The following is an 18,100-nucleotide window of genomic DNA, read 5'->3' on the forward strand; positions in this document are numbered from 1 at the left end:
CATCCAAAAGGTCACACACACAGTCCAGGTTCATACAGTGAAACTAGAGTAAAGCAGCCGTCCTGATAAAAGCTGAACTCCATCAGAGCAGAGCTAAATAAAATATTTCAGGAGCTAAAAGTTCATTTCTGTTTCCTCTGGAAAGTTTCCTCTGTCTTGTGAAGTTGATAACCACAGTTTTTAGTAGTCGGGCTGCCGGGGACAATTCTAACAGGCATGTGTGCTCTGTGAGCTCACGCCCGGTTCTTTTTCTCACTCCATCTTTACACGCAGGGTCTATTTTTTGCCGGACCGGCTTGCACACGACAGAAAAATAAATAAATAAATAAAAATATTGCAACAACACAGATGGGCCTGTATGCTGGCTGCAGTTCCCCGAGCACCGCCACTTCCTGCAGCTATGGGTAAACCTGCGTCACGCTGACCGGGAGAGAGCGCTGTACTGCCAGGGAGCGAGCGGCCGGGCTGACCTCGTTATGGGCTGATGAGTCTGGTGGACTCAGTCGACGGAGGTGGTGGAGATTCCTCTTCCTCAACTTTTTTCAAATAACACATACGAAACTTCATTTAGCCATTGTTGTAGCGTTAACGTTACATCACCTGAAAAGCAGCGAGCTGGCTAAAGGCCGTTCAGGAAGATCTGTGTGTCAGAATCAGAGGAACCAATTACACTCTGAGACTTCCAACAACTTATTTCAACAGTTTCGTTTTAATCAGAAGACAAATCCAACACACATGTCAAGTCAACAATAAATTACGTTCATGTAAAGAAGATTTAATATCCTTTATGTATTTCCACCTCAGTTTTTGTATTGCACAAGTGTCTGTAGCAGATATAAGTTGTATGCTGTTTCAGTTCCTCCGGAGAGTTTCTGGATGACAAGTCCGAGAGTGCATCACTAGGGAAGTCCACTGCCGGACAGCGAGCTGTTATCTTAGTTGAGTTAAATCGGAGTTAATGCTGCACAGTTTGGACCGTGAGAGTCTGTGTGCGTCCACTGAGAAGTAAGTTTCCTTTTCTGTTCACAGATATGAGTCTAAGTTGTTACATTTAGCATCTGTAATTCATTCATAGTTAGCTCTGAATTTGCAAGGTATATGGCAAGGATAAGCGAGCGGCAGTATTTATTTTCATGCAATGTGTATCAATGTCAGTAGCATGGAGTTGACTGGTGATTGTTTCTTGAAGTTTATGGGGCGCTCCTAACGAAGCACCGTTGAGTGTGTCGTTCATTGCATACGTAGCCAATATGCAGGTGTAGTATGACCCAAGATGGCGCTGTCCAGTAGAGCTATGTTTTCTGTACATTCATATAAATATCTCAAGGAGGTTGAATGTTATTATTAGTTCTAATATTGTTTATCATGTTATTTGCCAGCACTGTGTAAAGTGTTAAGAGTAGTAAGGAATACGGTATATCCTGTATATATTAGTAATATTGGTTATATGGGAAATTATGTACATAATGCTATTATGTTCTGGGCACTAGGGCGGCAGTGTTGTATGTCATATTTAACATATGGTCAATATTCATTTGTATCCTTTATTTTCTATGGTTACAGAACCACACAAAGAGAAATCCATACTTCCTGTCTGAAAGTATTAAAGGTGCACAGTGCGTGAAGTTTATAAGAAAGTTCACTGAAGACAAACCCATCTCAGGAGCATTTTTACCGATGCCCCACCATGATCACACTAATTGACCAAGCAAACTAGTTAGTGGGAGTCCAGTGCACATCACCTGTCTGATTTAACAGTTTATATTCATTTATTTCCTTATATAGTTTTTTTTTATTTTATTTTTTTTTACAGTTATTGTTACATTGTTGTACATTTATTGTATTTTGATCAAACTTGGCTGGGTGGGCCAGTGCTGCCCAGGCCCATTACTATGGAGGAATGTTAAAGTTAGCTGAGTTATGTTAAGTTACAAAGGGGCAATGCTAACAGCTGGGCTAACTCCCCTTTACTGAAGTAACGCTGTGTGTTGTCTTGGCAGCAGCTTGTAGATTTGCACTTTGTGGTTGAAATTGCCTTTTCATGATCAAACGAATGTGTCAGTGAATGTGCAAAGATAACATTATGTCAATAAGAGACACTTCCCAAGGAAGTCAGAAAGAAGGCTAATCAGTAACGTAACATTTTAGTTCTCTGTGTCATTAAGTCGAGTCCGAGTCCCCATTACCTGTGTCTGAGTCCAAGTCATTTAACAAAAATGACACAGCTGTGATTTCATATTAATATTAATGATGCACAGACCACAATTTTCTTGGATTTTTGGCGACTCTGATTTTCTTTATAAGAATTAAATATGTTTTTTTCTTTTTTTTGAGGGGGGGGGGGGGGGCTGTGTCATTTTTGTTAAATGACTTGGACTCAGACACAGGTAATGGGGACTCGGACTCGACTTAATGACACAGAGAACTAAAATGTTACGTTACTGATTAGCCTTCTTTCTGACTTCCTTGGGAAGTGTCTCTTATTGACATAATGTTATCTTTGCACATTCACTGACACATTCGTTTGATCATGAAAAGGCAATTTCAACCACAAAGTGCAAATCTACAAGCTGCTGGGGGGGGGGGGGGGGGGGGGGCTTAAAGGTATTACAAATTGCGAGCTGTGTGATTGAAAGCTATATTCTTAATTCAGTTTACAAATTTAGTTCGTTATTTATCTTTTTAGGGCCTGAGCCCAAAGGGCGAAGACCCTATTGTTTTTTGTGTGTTTGTTTCTTTCTTCTTTCTTGTTACGCCACTTTAACTCTTAATTTGACCCCCTAAACATGCTCAAAAACTCACCAAATTCGGCACGCACATCAGGTCTGGTGAAAAATTTGATAAAATGTAAAAATTAACCCCCAAAGTGCCAAAATGTGCTCGAGAGCGCCACCTATGTATCTAAAACGGCCGCCACGGCCCGTAGGAATGTCGTAGAGGGATCGAACCAAAACTCAATTATTCGTCTCATCAAAACCTACAAATCATATGCTGACACCTCTGACCTAAATCCAACAGGAAGTCCGCAATGTCAATTTCAAAATACGATTTTTTGCCAATTTTGGACCTTGAATAAACGCTATCTCCTCCTAGGGCGTTAATGGTATCGGCTTCAAACTTTAATACATGACTTATCACACTGTGTTGAGCAAAAGTTATTAAAAACTTTGTAATAACTCGAACAAAAAAATGTGATTTTTATGTAGGATTTGGCCAAAATTATGGGATTTATGAGGATATTTCACAAGAAGAGTACACTGATGTCCTTGTCCTCAGCTGTGAGGGAGAGAGAGAGAATGGGAGGGGGGGGGATGGGTAAAGTAAACATCTACATGCCTGTGACAGAAGCCCTTGGACTGCGCCACACTCCACTTACTTAGTGTTTCTACACATCTGACAGCAGTGTTCAATCCTTACTTTTTTTCAAGGAGTACATGTGCTCCTAAATGAAAGAAATTAGGAGCATACATATAACTTTAGGAGCACACTGAAAAATGTTCAAGTAACAGTTTCTTAAAAGAAAACAATTCATTATAACATATTTACAATTGATCACATACATATTTAAACTCTGTGTGTGTGTGTGTGTGTGTGTGTGTGTATGTAAATCACAATTTGTTGTTTTTAGGGGTGCTTGATTATGGCAAAAATTATAATCGCAATCATTTTTGTTCAATATTGAGATCATGATTATTTAACATGATTACTTTTTGACTGTCATCCTCTCCAATTGCTGTTGTTCATATATGCACATATTTTTTCCCACTTGGCTGAGGAGACTATTACACATGTAATCATATATTGTACTAATGATCAAGAAAGACTATAGCTGATATGAGGGAAAAACTCAGGAAGAGGGTGGCAGTAATGCACCTAATATGCTGGTTGCCAACCATTGTTATAAACCAAAAAGGGGAGGGTAAAATATTTTTCCTCACAGAGTGGTACATCCTGTCAGCCAAGGGATTTCCTATCTGTGCAGCTGAACACAGTAGTTCTCTACGGACTGTTTCACCGTGATGGTCACGGTGTTTTTTCTGCAGGTTTCACTTCACTCAGCTGGCCGACAGACCCGCTGATTCTCTCCGCTTTAACCTAAATAACAAATCGGGACTCGGTGCTCCGTTTGGATCTAAACAGAGAGCCGGGGTTAGCTGAGAGGCTAGCAGAGGCTAACTGGTTGTGCTTCTTTCGGTCATGCTACAGTTAACGCTCCGCTGCTGCCTGTTTGCTGCCTGTTGTGTTCACCACGCTAGACTATTTTGTGTTTGTCCCGCTCGGGACTACTGTGTTTGTGCTGCCGTGAGTGAGGAAGTAAACTGATTTGTTGATCTGAAACCAGACAACATGCGTTACAGACTGCCGTCCGTACGTGCGCTCTCTGTGGGAAAAGAACCGCTTCTCTCTCTCTCACGATCGCTTTCCCTCCTCCCTCTCTTGTGACTAACACCACACTCACGCGCGCACAGATACACGCACCGACATCGTTTTGCACATCTGATGGTCAGATAACGTCGGACAAAAGTGTCCAACCTGCAAGTGTCCAACTCTGTGCAAAGCTGTTTGTGTTTTGTTTGGTAGAATTAGATTTTAGAATAGCTATTTATTGAATGAAGCATTTGTTAACTTTGTTAATTTTGCTAAGTTTAATAAACACTGTTATATCTTTAAAGAGAAGTTCTTTTGTCATTATTGGTAACATATTGTGAAAAGTGGCTGATTGAAGGAGTCAGAGCTCGAATTCAACCCTTCTTTGTTCACCCTTGAATGTTTATCTCTCAGATATTAACATTCTAGGTGAACTCCCATTTATGAGATTACCTTGTTCGGTTATTAGTCCCGGTTTCCGGGTGGTGCTCCGTATTTGCTAGTTCATATTAATAATTCTATTAATTGTTATAATTAATCATTATTGATAATTGATAATTATAGCAAATACTCAACTGTGTTCCTCGCAGATCCTACAGTTGGTGCCTGAATTATTGATTAAGGTTAACAATATTTTGATTTCATAATCCATAATTGTCTGTGAACAGAGGGGTGGGCTCACAGAGAGACACTGGTTAGTATTGTGTGTCAAAAGACTCACACTGATCATCTCCAAACGTTTTCTTGGTTCCCAGAAGCTTAGCTGACTGCGCCGCGGTCCGATGTGTGCAAGGGCGCGAAGGCCCGTTCAACGCTGCTTGCAGCTTTAATTAAAACTGTATTTTCAAATAGATTTTGAAATTCCCTTTTTTATTTAGGAATTCATTTATGTATTTTTAAGTGATGTTTTTATCGACTTTTAAAGTTGTTTTCGTAAATCCCTTTTTAATTTGAACAGTTTATTGATGGATAATTATTTTATTTGTAAATTCTTTTTATAATTCCTCTTTTTAATTGTACAATTAATTATTAATTAATAAAATGTTTTATTACTATATTCGTGACCCTTGTGGTCCTCCATACATTACTGGTTACGCGCCTGAGTCAGAGTCCATGTGAATCTGTCACAGCTCTACAGTAGCTTCATGAGCCTGACTCAGGTGGACCTGTGACTATGATTGTGAGTGCTTTTTGTAGTATTTTTACCTCACAGTAAGTATTTAAACAGTTTTTTTTTTTTTAAAATGTAGTTTATTTCACAATATGGACCTGTAAAACAGAATATGAATGCTACTGTTACTGTTAATTACTAACATGTTATCAATAGATGAGCTAATGTTTGAGATACTGTATACTGCAAATTTCAAACAAACAAATGGAAAAAAAAATATGAATATCGTTGCTTTAAATAACAGTTTCAAAACTATTTGAGTGATTTGTATCATATCAGATTCAGATTTTACTTCAACATTTAATCATTACGCCTTGTATTACTGTCTGTCAACACAAACTCTGTCATTTAGTTTGTTGGTTTAATGCCACATTATAAACTTTGATTTTATTCTGTGTTACATCTCCAGATGAAGCTGTCATTCTTGTTGTTGCTGCTGGCCCTGCTGGCTCTGTCCTCAGCCATTTTTCAGGACATTTTGAAGCAAAGCTCACAGCACAGAAAAGGTAAAAAAGTCATTGACCTCGAACACAGTGGAGTAAATGGAGAGAATTTGATTAAACATTTTAAACCAAACAAAAACTGTATTGTTTTAAGCTGCCAACTTTTTGTGTTTTTTGCTCTTCTTTGTTTTTCCCTGTGAAGCAGTTAATGAAAAATGTCTACTACTTTTTAATCAAATATTAATGAATATATTAAATAAATTAATATTTGATTTGGTTTACACACACAAACATTGTTTCTGTCTCTCCCTTTTCCCTTACTTTTATGACTTTCTTCTTTTATACAGTCTCCTTGCTGAAGCCAACATGTCAATCTCCTCCTTTCTCCTCCATATCTGATTGTAATGCCAAACTGAAATGGCAGACCTGGACCGGCTCTCTCTCTGACAAAGCAGTTTCAATTTACAACAGTTATGATAAACGCACCGACTACATCTGCAAATTCGAGTGCCATGCCGGCTTCTACTGCCCTTACTTGGACTCTTACTGTCACTATGCCTATGCAGACAAAGAGTATCGTGACTCCCAGTTTGAGATTCTTGTGAATGAAGACGACTTTGAGATCCTGCAGTGGAGGGAGGGTTCCTATGGTTCTGTACCCCCAAATTCAATCAGAACCTGTTATAGTGATGAAATCTATGTAGGAAAGAACGAGTACGGTCTTGGGAAGGTGCATCCTAAACACCAGGCCTTCTTCCTTGCCTGGGGAGGTAACGAGTATTGGTACAAAAATTACGAGGTCCTGACCATCAATAAGGATGTTGAGAGTGAGCAAATCTCCAATGTCAAGTACAACATTAATGAAGCTGAAATCGTCCAGTATCTTCCAGAGACCATGCAGAGCTCTGTGATCACCAACAATGAGTGTGATTCTGTGATGAAAACAGCTACTTTCTCAAAGACAAGTCGGGTAGAGAGAAGGTGGGATGTCGGCTCTTCCCGTATGTTTGGTATCAGGACGACCTTCACTGCAGGAATCCCCAGCATTGTATCTGGAAGTATAGAGATCAGCGCTCAGGTGACATTTCAGTTCTCAGAAGGACAAACGTACAGTGAAGAGACCTCCCGCTCTGTTTCTGTGCAGCTCACGGTCCCACCAAACCACTACTGCGAAACCCGTATGGTGGGACATAAGTACAAGATAAACATCCCCTTCACTGCACAACTCAGCCGCACCTACAGAAACGGAGAAAAAACAAGGACACTGATCACTGGGATGTATGACGCCACTGACATTGGAGAAGTCAGGATGGTGGTTGAGCGATGTAAACCTGTAACTAACGCTAAACGGTGCCCCTAAAAGACACCATAAGATATTTACAGGATTCTTTGAAAATCTTTGAAAAATTGTTGTTTTTAATCTTGTTCCTACAGTTGGATGTTTGAGCTTCACTGCACAGAATGATGTATGTGCAGAGTTTGACACTAGAAGGCTGTTTTCACATTCATCTGCTGAAAGTGGAAAGTTTCTCTGTGCTCATCAAAAATCCAATTGTAAGGGGCGGGTCTACAAGCATGATTAGTGACATCACAAATAGTTTGGAGCTAATCATGTTCCAATATTCGACTAACAGAAGTGTGATGTGGAAACTTGAAGTCTCCAGTGCACATATACTGAGATTGGACTTTACAGTGAAGTAGGAAACATCTTGTGTCCAGCAGTTAAACTTATGAAATGAAATATATTTGCATATTCATAGAGTTTTGAATTTTTCAATGAGGGAGAAGGAAGAGATGTATTTTTAAAGATTTTAACAAGATAATTTAAGTTGGTGTGTGTGTGTGTGTGTGTTTAAAAACCATATCAGACACACATTATTGTTCAAAGTAGAGTATTTTATATACATCTTAAAACATATCTGGAGGCGATCTTTAAGTAAATCTGATGTGTAACACAAATTTGTGCCAAAAAAATTGCTTGTATGTGTCAAAATATGTCCTATTTTTCATATTGAGAGTAAACAAAAACTGTTTATTCATTTATGCATTTTGTAAATAAAGATATAATGCTGCACTCTTCATTTTTTATTTCTTATAATTATTTTGTAATTAATGCATAGACTTGTTAAAAATTAGAATATATAATTTTCTGACCATATTAATTAACATATGAGTTTGCATGGAAACCAGTTGCTACATCTGTTTGGACAATCAGCAGGGCAACGTGGATATTCACTTACAGTAGAGGACAACGGTAGTAATATGATGAGGATGAGGTTATGATGAGGACACTGATAAGAAGCCAAGCAGATAAATCATATTTGTACTTTTAATTAAAGAGTAAAAAATATAACATAAAATACAAATAATACAACTCATATATATCAATATTAAGAAAGACGTGTTGTCCTTTCCTTTAATCTTTGTCACTACTATCAAAGAAATAAAGAAAGAACAAACTGATAATTGCCGTAACATTTTTCTGGCCTTATCACAGTAAAGGGGGCATATTTTTTAATGTTCCTTGTTTACATTTGGGTTTTATCATTTAATATTGTGTTAAATTACTACACTAGGCGTGTGTGCTTTTGCATCTGTACTTACAGTGTACTCATATTTTTCTGTTCATATATTCAAAATATAATTTGAATACTTGTACTTAAAGTATATTACAGTTAATAATGCTATTTCTTCACAAGACTTCTGTGTTATATGTTTTATTGCATACACATAGCTACTGTGATGGGTGATCATGGACGCACTTATACATACTGTATGCTTAACTAACAAAAAATCTATGTACTTAAGCTGATGCAGACATCATTTTGATAGCTCAGTTGCTAGCTCTCAGAAGAAAACAGGTTGTCTCTTTATTGTCCAATGAATAAAAATGTATCGACTACTGCAACTACTTACTGGCAGGCCTCCCTGCATGTACACTTAAACCTCTGCAGATGATCCAGAACGCGGCAACGCATCTGGTCTTCAATCAGCCCAAAACAGCACATGTCACCCCGATGTTGATATCCCTCCACTGGCTCCCAGTTGCTGCCCGCATCAAATTCAAAACCCTGACACTTGCTTACAAAATAGCAACTAATATGGCTCCTGCCTACCTGAACTCCCTCATTCAGGTCTACACTCCCTCCCGCCCACTACGCTCTGCCAACGAAAGGCGCCTGGTACCACAACAGGGCCCTAAGTCACCAGCTAGACTCTTCTCCTCTGTAGTTCCCCGGTGGTGGAACGAGTTACCAAACTCTGTTCGATCTGCAGAGTCCCTCTCAATCTTTAAGAAAAGACTAAAGACCCAGCTCTTTCGCAAACACCTCTGCACTTGATGAACTGTAGGGAGAGAAAAAAAAACAAAAAACAAAAAAACAAACAAACAAAAAAAAAACATACTTCTATGAACTCTATGTGCTCTAATCATTTCCTTGTTGCACTGCCTGCTGGCATCTACGTCCTATGGGGCCCAAACTTAAGCTTTAATGTAATGTAATATTTTGCTTCAGCAGTAAAGGATAAAGGATGTCCACCAACAACCACAGTAACTCAAGACAAAGAGACAACTGATTAATATTTCATAAATTTGCCTGTCTAACCCTACAGTGTTTTGTGTGACTGCAAATAAAATGAAGCTGTGCAGGAAAGTAAACTAATGAGGTGGGAGAGTGAATTAGGTGAACATCACCATGTGTGGCTGTGGCCATCACAGCCATTAATTGCCTTTTTCTGTTGGGCAAAACATAAATATCAATTTTAAACCAAGAAAAAAGACAAAAAAAACCCCCAAATTTGCCACTCATATGATGTTTAAGAAATCAGGCTAAAAAAGGGATACATCTTTGGAATACTAACAGAAAACATTTAATGAAAAGGTGAAACATTGGCTGAAACAAAACCAAACCTGTACATGTGCATGTGTACATGCACATGCACATGTACACATAGATAGACAAACAGATACATACAGATAAACATACATGCACTGATACAGATTATGCATGTATGTACACGGACACATACACCGATAAATATTATGCATATAAATACATCATTGCCATGAATTAGGGAACATACACATGTGCAACACATGTAAATTGATTGTTATGTGATGTAAATACTGTTGTTATTGAGAATGTCACTATTTATTATTTAATTCATGTATTTCTGGTAGTGATATTTTATGACTATTTTGAGTAGAAAAGCCTAACCAGGGACAGGGGTCGCAAATGAGCCTTGGCTAGAAATCCTATATGCAATACATATGTTTCATGTTATTTTATTTTGCATCGTCCCTGACAAATAAACTAATTAAAAAAAAAAAAAATGCCCAAAGCAGAGAGTAATCAGATTTCTTTTTTATTGTGTATTTTTCTGCATTTTTCAGCTTTTCTTCTGAAGCCACGTGACTGTGAACTCTCCCTTTGATAGATAAAGAGAGAACCAGTCAAGGCTACAACTCTGCACAATCAGTCCTTTACTCTGAAAAAAGTTATAATCTGTAGAGATCTCTTCATACTGCCTGTGTTTGACCTGTTCTGTCTGTGATTGGGTGACAGGATTGGTCAGGATCTAATGTTAATTAATGTTCTGTGTTCTTCTACACATCCAAAAGGTCACACACACAGTCCAGGTTCATACAGTGAAACTGGAGTAAAGCAGCCGTCCTGATAAAAGCTGAACTCCATCAGAGCAGAGCTAAATAAAATATTTCAGGAGCTAAAAGTTAAATTCTGTTTCCTCTGGAAAGTTTCCTCTGTCTTGTCAAGTTGATAACCACAGTTTTTAGTCGTCAGGCTGCCGGCGACAACAGGATGGGTCAACAAAGTCAGCTGAGCTCATTTTCCACCAAGAGAAGACTTATTGTATCTTTGATTTGTATAATCTTAATAAGTCCAAATCTTGTCATTTTTCAGACTGCCAGAATGTTGCATCCATTGATCTTACTTCTCTTATTACAGTCATGGGGAGGTGATTTCAATGAAACATGCTTGAGTAACACATGGATGTGTGTGAATGTGCTGGAAAGCAAAGAACATAATTTAGCTTCTGACAAACAAACAAAAAAAATCCTTTTTATGTAAACACAATGAATAAGACGAAATAAAAAAAATTGACATGAATGTAATACTGACATCAAAACTAATATTAAATTCTAAAAATGATCATTAATTTAACAAGAAAGGCTGGTTAGAGTCTACGGTTAAGCAGCTCTGTGAGGCTACACTTCAAAACACCAAGTGAGGTTTCCAGCGTGAATTCAGTTGAAATTTCCAACATCTTAACAGGTATTTTTTTAATTACCAAAGAGATTATAGATCAACTGATTAAAAATGAAGATACACAGAGTTGCCAGTTTACTTTAACTATGACCAGATTAGCCTGCATTGGTCTGTACAGATCAATATCATGTTTGCCTGTTATTGACTAATTGAATATTATGTTGTTCAGTAGCTTTAACTTGTGTAATTTTAAAATACCACCTGAATAAGTGGTACATGTATATACAACTTTTTTCCAGAGCTCCAGAACAGCTCAACAGAGATTTAACATTTAAAAATTAAAGGAAAAAATGTTTTGTAGTGATGAGGTGAAAGGGTCTCTTCAGATAAATGTAATGTCTGAAAAGATGAAAATCTCAAACTCAGTCAATCTTACAATCAGATACCATGAGAGAGACAAGAGTTCATTCCTACACTCACTTTTCACATGTCATTTAGTTTCTCTTCCCGTTCACCTGCGGCTGCTGAGATAAAATGTCACACTGGTTGTGGTTAGAAAAACGCAGGAAAGTCAAAGAGTGAGAAACTGCATATTGAAAGCCACTGACTTCACCTTATAACTGTCTTCAGTGTATCATATACAGTATAATGGCTGAGGACTTTATTATTCCTGAGTCAATGATGACATATTTGTTAGTTTTCTTTTAACTATTTTGAATTCACAGAAGTTCATGATGATTCACCTGATTGATGGACAGTTGTTCAGAGCTTTGCTTTTCCATCACACCATTATTTATTAAGGCCTGAGTACAGAGTTATGAGGGGCTGTTAGGGACATTATTAGGGACTGAGCCCAAAAGGCAGAGGACCTCGTTTTACTACTGTAAAACAGTAGTCCTCGCCTAAGGGCGAGGACCCTATTGTTAGGGCCTGAGCCCCAAAGGGGCGAAGACCCTCTTGTATCTGTTCTGTTTCTCTCTTTCTGTCTTTCTTTCTTTCTTTATTATCTCGCCACTTCAGACCTAAATTTGACCCCCTAAACATGCTCAAAAACTCACCAAATTTGGCACGCATATCAGATCTCTTGAAAAATATGATAAAATGTAAAAATTATCCCCCAATGTGCTAAAATGTGCTCTATAGCGCCACCTATGTATCGAAAATGGCGGCCACAGCCCGTAGGAATGTCGTAGAGAGATTGAACCAAAACTCAATTATTCGTCTCATCAAGACCTACAAATCATACGCTGACACCCCTGACCTAAATCCAACAAGAAGTCCGCAGTGTGCTCATCAAAGTACGACTTTTTGCCAATTTTGGAGCTTGAATAAACGCTATCTCCTCCTAGGGCGTTAATGGTATCGGCTTCAAACTTTAATACATGACATGTGCTGGCCTCTCTTCACTGCTTACCAGTGAAACACAGAATTGATTTTAAGATTTGTTTTTAAAGCACTGCATGGACTGGCTCTGGCTTATATCTCTGAAATCGTCATCCCCTATTCTACAACCAGACCCCTCAGATCTGCTGACCAATCACTGCTCCTCACTCCTCAATCCAGGGGTGATGAGGCATAAATTGACTTGACTTGACTTTTCATAAAAATGTATCAGAGATATCCACCAAAGGAATCCAAAGACTTCAGTATGGGACTAATTTCTAAAGATTGTGGTCATACAAAGATGGAATAAAAACATGCATTTTCCAACAACTTGAAAGCTGATGTATGTGTTGTATCTTGTTCAGTTAACCAAGACGTCAGAATTCTTAGCATATACTTATTTAAAGTACTCTGGCTTCTTATGTGCATATAAAAATAATGAGCTGCATTTGTCTGATTTCTCCAAACCCCTGTTGTCATGCAGTTTATCAGTAATATAATTTCATCTCTATTCCCTGACAATAACACTGTATGTACTTTCCCTTTACTGGGTATTTCACATGCAAATATGCACAATAAAAAAAACTCTTTAGAAACACTGTAAATTAATACACTGCACATGTTCAAGTTTTTTTTACAGGTGAAATCTACCTGTGTTAATTGGGTCTTTGACTCTCCTTACCTGATAGTGTAAATCAGCTTTACCATTGACATTACATTTCAGAAATTAGGTTCTGATTCTTAAAATGTCCTGTGAACTTGGAGAACTTGTTCAGGGTGCAAACATATACACCTGCTCAGTCTTTAACTCTGTGATGTTACAAGGTGTAACATCACAGAGTTCATACTGTAGGTTTTTTTCCCCTCAACTGTCTGATGACAGAATAATTGAAAATAAAGATCAATGGTGAAAACAGTATCCATGATGGAGAATGATGCTGGGAATTAAGAGGGATTAACCCTGTAAAGCCCAAATATAGAAATTCAGATGTAAAAATATAATTCAGATGTTGTTGTAGGAGGCATATGATCCAGAAATGAAAGGTTTTCAATTTTTTTAAGTTTTAGTAAGTTTTAAGGGAAATGTAATATTGCAACATTGGGCCTAGTTGGGAACAGAATTTCTGTATTTGTACTAACATTCTCTGAACAAATATACAGAACAACTAAGGCTTAATTTGCAGAGTTGACTACTTATTTAGCCTCATAACAGTATATTTCATGAATAATAATCACACAACAATCATATTTTTTGTGAACACTCATTTATTAATTAAAAAAAACAGAATAAAATTGTATTTACAAAACTGAATCTCATCTCCGTCCCAGTGTTCAGCCATGTTCATTTGCAATGATGGTCCCAGTGACACTTCTTTTCTTTCTGAAAAGTAAAGACGAACATCACACTTTTTAATGTTCCTTGGAAGAATGGAAGCTTGTTTACATTTGGGTTTTATCATTTAATGTTGTGTTAAACTGATACACTTAACTTGTGCTTTTGCATCTGTACTTTAAATGTGTTCATATTTTCCTGTTAAAATATTCTAAATATAATTTGAATACCTGTACTTAAAGTATATTACAGTTAATGCTATTTCTTCACAGGACTTCTGTTATATGTCTTATTGCATACATGTAGCTAACGTAATGGGTGATCATGGGTTTAACTAACAGAAAATGTATGCACTTAAGCTGATGAAGACGTTTCATTTTGACAGATCAGTTGCCAACTCAGAAGAAAACAGTTTGTCTCTTTATCAAAATGTTTTCTTTTATAGGTTGTTGGGCCTCATACTCCATGTGCATGAGACAAAGGCAGACCTGCACACAGTCACAAAATCTGATAACAAGGAAGGGCGCCAAGTCAAACAAAAAGTGTCCAAAACAGACTTCAATTCCCACCATGCTCTGCTCAGTTTGCACATTGGTGTTAAAGCTGAGGAAGCCCCAAACTCTCATCTCTTATAGGCAGAGACACTCCAACACCAGAGGAAGTCATGGTGACGCAGCCGTAACGTCACCACAGCTTTAAGTACCAGCTGCACACAGACATCTTTGCCTTTCTATTGTAACTGCACCGGAGGAAGCTTTGCTTTCTCCATGAGCCAGTTTACTAAAGGAGATAACCCTGTGCACGTGCATGTGAGTTTGAAGAGCCTCCCCTCGCTGGACGAGCTGACACTTCTCCCCGCGTTCACCCAAATACAATCACCGGATCTGAGAGACAGACCGCTGCTGCAACCCAATGATCTCAATTTGCCTGCAGAAGGGAGAAAAGATTTCTCCACCGAGACGAAGGACTTCATCTTTAAGTGAGTCGACTTTGCTGTTTTCTCCGCAATGCCAGCCAAGGATCAGCTGCCATCAAACCTGTCAACAGAGCGAGAGGACGGCCCCGTCAGTGTCCTCTCATGTCCTTAGAAATTATCTCCAATAATTATTAATTATTACTAATAACAAGCTGTTTTTCATCCAGATCCAACAAGATTAATAACTGCTGAACATTACTTTACCAGGCCTTATTTTATCAAAGGACAAAGTCAACTTAATTTCTTTATTGGTCCAATAAAAGGACAGGATTGTCCTTTCTTTAACTGCCTTATTTTTTTATTTTCTTTAATAGATTAACAATCTCTGAACTTTATTTTTATCTGGCCATTTTATCAAAGAAGGTGTGTCAGCATTAAGCCATCATCAGCGTAGAGAACAAAAGAATAATAACAATAATGACACATAACAATAACAATAATAAACTTTATTTGTATAGCACTTTTCAAAAACAAGTTCACAAAGTGCTTCACAGACATAAAACAAAATACACAATGCAAATACATATCGAAAAGTTACAAGACAATAAGAAATGGAAGTAAGACCATAGAGAAAGAAAAAAATGAGTTTTTAAAAGAGGACACTGAGGTAGCTTGTCTGATTTCCAGAGGAAGGTTATTCCACAATTGGGGAGCTCTAACAGCAAATGCCCTTCTACCCTCTGTCTCAAGCCTTGCCCTGGGGACTGAGAGCAACACCTGTCAGTCCCTAAAAACCGCAGGTAACCAGTGCAATGAGGCGAGAACAGGGGAAATGTGATCATATTTTCTAGCCCTTGTAAGAACCCTCGCTGCAGTATTCTGTACAAGCTGTAGGCGGTTGATTGATTTTAGGAGCAGTCCAGCAAAAAAGGAGTTGCAGTAATCTAAATGACAAATGCATGAATAAGTATTTCAGCATCACTGAAAGAAAGAAAAGATCTAATCTTTGCACTGTTCCTGATTTGAGTGATAGCTGATTTGGTGATTTTGGTAAAATGTTTAGAAAAATTCAAGTCTGAATCAACGATTACAGCTGATAATTGAGAATTTGGAGGAGACATTTCCAATTGAAACAGAGAACGTTCTGTCACTCAAATAAGACTTGAACCAGTCTAGAGCAGTACCAGTGATGCCTATGCAGTTTTCCAGTCGATTAATTAGTATTCCATGATCGACTGTGTCAGATGCTGCGGAAAGGTCTAAAAGTACCAGAACAGTACAGCAGCCGGCATCCGAATTCATTCTAATGTTGTTTAAAACTTTTAAAAGTGCAGTTTCTGTACTTTGATGAGTGTGAAAACCGGACTGAAACTTTTCAAAGAGAGAGTGGTCATTCATAAAGAAATAAGCTGAGAGTAAACCACTTTCTCCAGCACCTTGGCAAGAAAGGGTAATTTGGATATGGGTCTAAAGTTATTCAGATCAGTGGTGTCAAGCTTTGATTTTTTGAGAAAGGGGTGAAAAACAGCAGATTTAAAAATCAAAGGTACAATCCCTGAAGATAGAGATTTGTTCAAAATTGCTAAAATATCGGAGGATAAAAGGGCAGAAACCTCCTTTAAAAATCTAGTGGGTAAAACATCAGAGGGAGAGGTGGAAGATTTCATGCCATTGATTATCCTCAGTAAATCTGACTGGGATATCTGATAGAAAGAATTAAAAAACTGAAAAACCTCACAGTGTGGTAAAATAAGCAGAGATGGTATGATTTGGGCTCTAATGTTGGAAACTTTATTGACAAAAAACGAATGAAAACTCTCACACCTTTCAATTGAAGAGACTTCTATGGAATTGGGAGGGCAGTGGATAAGGGAGTTAATGGTCCTAAAAAGTAACTTGTTGGGGATTTGCGGCACTAAGATGAGAGAAGAATTTTGATCTTTCATCCTTTACAGTGTAATTAAACTCTTTTAAAAGCTCTTTCATGGCATTAAAATCATGTCTTGATTTGGAAACTGTACATTTCCGTTCAGCACGCCTTCATGCCCTTCTAATGTTCCAGACACGGTCATTAAACCATGGAGATGGTTTTGTCGAAATCGGATGGGCTTTGGACAACTTAACATGTGCTACAGTGTCCAGTGTAGTAGTGCAACGTTTGAAGCCAGCTCCTCTACAGAGCAGGAATAATCTGAAGGGTCAAGCTGCTGAGAAGGTTGATAGGTGATTGCTGAGAAATTCTCACGGGTTTGTGGCGTGATGGGTCTAAAATAACAAGGTCCTCTAGCGTTCGAAACCGTAGGCATAAATGGGATATTAAAAAGGATAGCTGCATGGTCAGAAACAAGCTTGTTTAAGGTCTGTATATTTAGTGGATTAATGCCATAAGTAATAATTAGGTCAAGGGTATGACCATGTTGATGAGTAGAGCCAGAGACATGCTGAATGCAGTCAAAAGTACTGATGAGATCAAGGAATTCAGATGCACGTTTGTCACTTTGGTTATAAATGTGAATATTTAAGTCTCCCAATAAAATGACTTTCTCATAGTTAGTGGTAGATATTGATAGCAAGTGACCAAATTCCGAAAGAAAGTTGCCCTTTGAGTTAGGAGGGCGATATAACAACCCAGAAAAGATTGTATGGTGGGAAGTGGTGAATGAGAATAACTCAAACGAGATAAAATTGCCAATGGCAGTTGGTGTACATTTGTGGTTAGCTTTATAAATGACAGCAAGTCTCCCCCCTCGTCCAGTTAACCTAGGACTATTCCAAAATGTATATCTGGGGGGACTTGCTTCAATGAGAGGGACATTGATATCTGCCCAAGTTTCAACCAGAAAGATAAAATCTAAATCATTTGAAGAAATAAAATCATTGACAATAAAAGACTTATTGGTGATAGACCTTAAAGTCCACAGACAACCATTTAAAAACGATGCACTGCAACGATTGGCAGACTGAGTCTTAATAGAAATTGTAGAGGAAAAATAAAAATGATCATTTAGTGTATAACCTTTGCATTTAAGTGTGATTCTCTGTGTTTTACAGTTTTGTGGAAAGCAGGACTGGCTCCCTTTCTGCTGAACTTTGCTCGAACCCCTGATACTGTAAATGGACTGTCTTTCTTAATACAATGCCTGATCCGTGTACCACATTTGTGTGTTTAATAATGTAAGGTTGAAATATAGCCCAGCTTGCACATTAACCCTTTCATGTTAATCTAAGACAAGAGTATGCCTTCATTAGGGAAATGCC

At 38.0% G+C, this 18,100-nt stretch overlaps 1 protein-coding gene across 2 annotated transcripts; it reads left to right on the forward strand.

Moving 5' to 3' along the window:
- The first annotated feature begins 590 nt into the window (after nucleotides 1–590).
- On the forward strand, nucleotides 591–7,428 carry LOC121903399 (natterin-3-like). Of its 2 annotated transcripts, XM_042420395.1 has the most exons (3): nucleotides 591–1,005; nucleotides 5,949–6,045; nucleotides 6,330–7,428. In XM_042420395.1, the coding sequence occupies exons 2-3, from the start codon at nucleotides 5,949–5,951 to the stop codon at nucleotides 7,340–7,342; spliced, it is 1,110 nt and encodes a 369-aa protein (XP_042276329.1). In that variant the 5' UTR covers nucleotides 591–1,005; the 3' UTR covers nucleotides 7,343–7,428. The 2 variants fall into 2 exon arrangements, with proteins under 2 accessions (XP_042276329.1, XP_042276330.1); XM_042420396.1 differs by lacking the exon at nucleotides 591–1,005 and having other exon boundaries at nucleotides 5,771–6,045.
- Nucleotides 7,429–18,100: the final 10,672 nt, after the last annotated feature.

Source organism: Thunnus maccoyii, chromosome 9 (assembly GCF_910596095.1).
Source record: "Thunnus maccoyii chromosome 9, fThuMac1.1, whole genome shotgun sequence".
Taxonomy (NCBI): domain Eukaryota; kingdom Metazoa; phylum Chordata; class Actinopteri; order Scombriformes; family Scombridae; genus Thunnus; species Thunnus maccoyii.

Excerpts from the sequence above, each read along its gene's own strand:
- LOC121903399 (XM_042420395.1), top strand. The coding sequence starts at position 5,949 with ATGAAGCTGTCATTCTTGTTGTTGCTGCTGGCCCTGCTGGCTCTGTCC. Across the intron at positions 6,046-6,329 it reads AAGCTCACAGCACAGAAAAG|TCTCCTTGCTGAAGCCAACA; the intron begins GTAAAAAAGTCA and ends TCTTTTATACAG.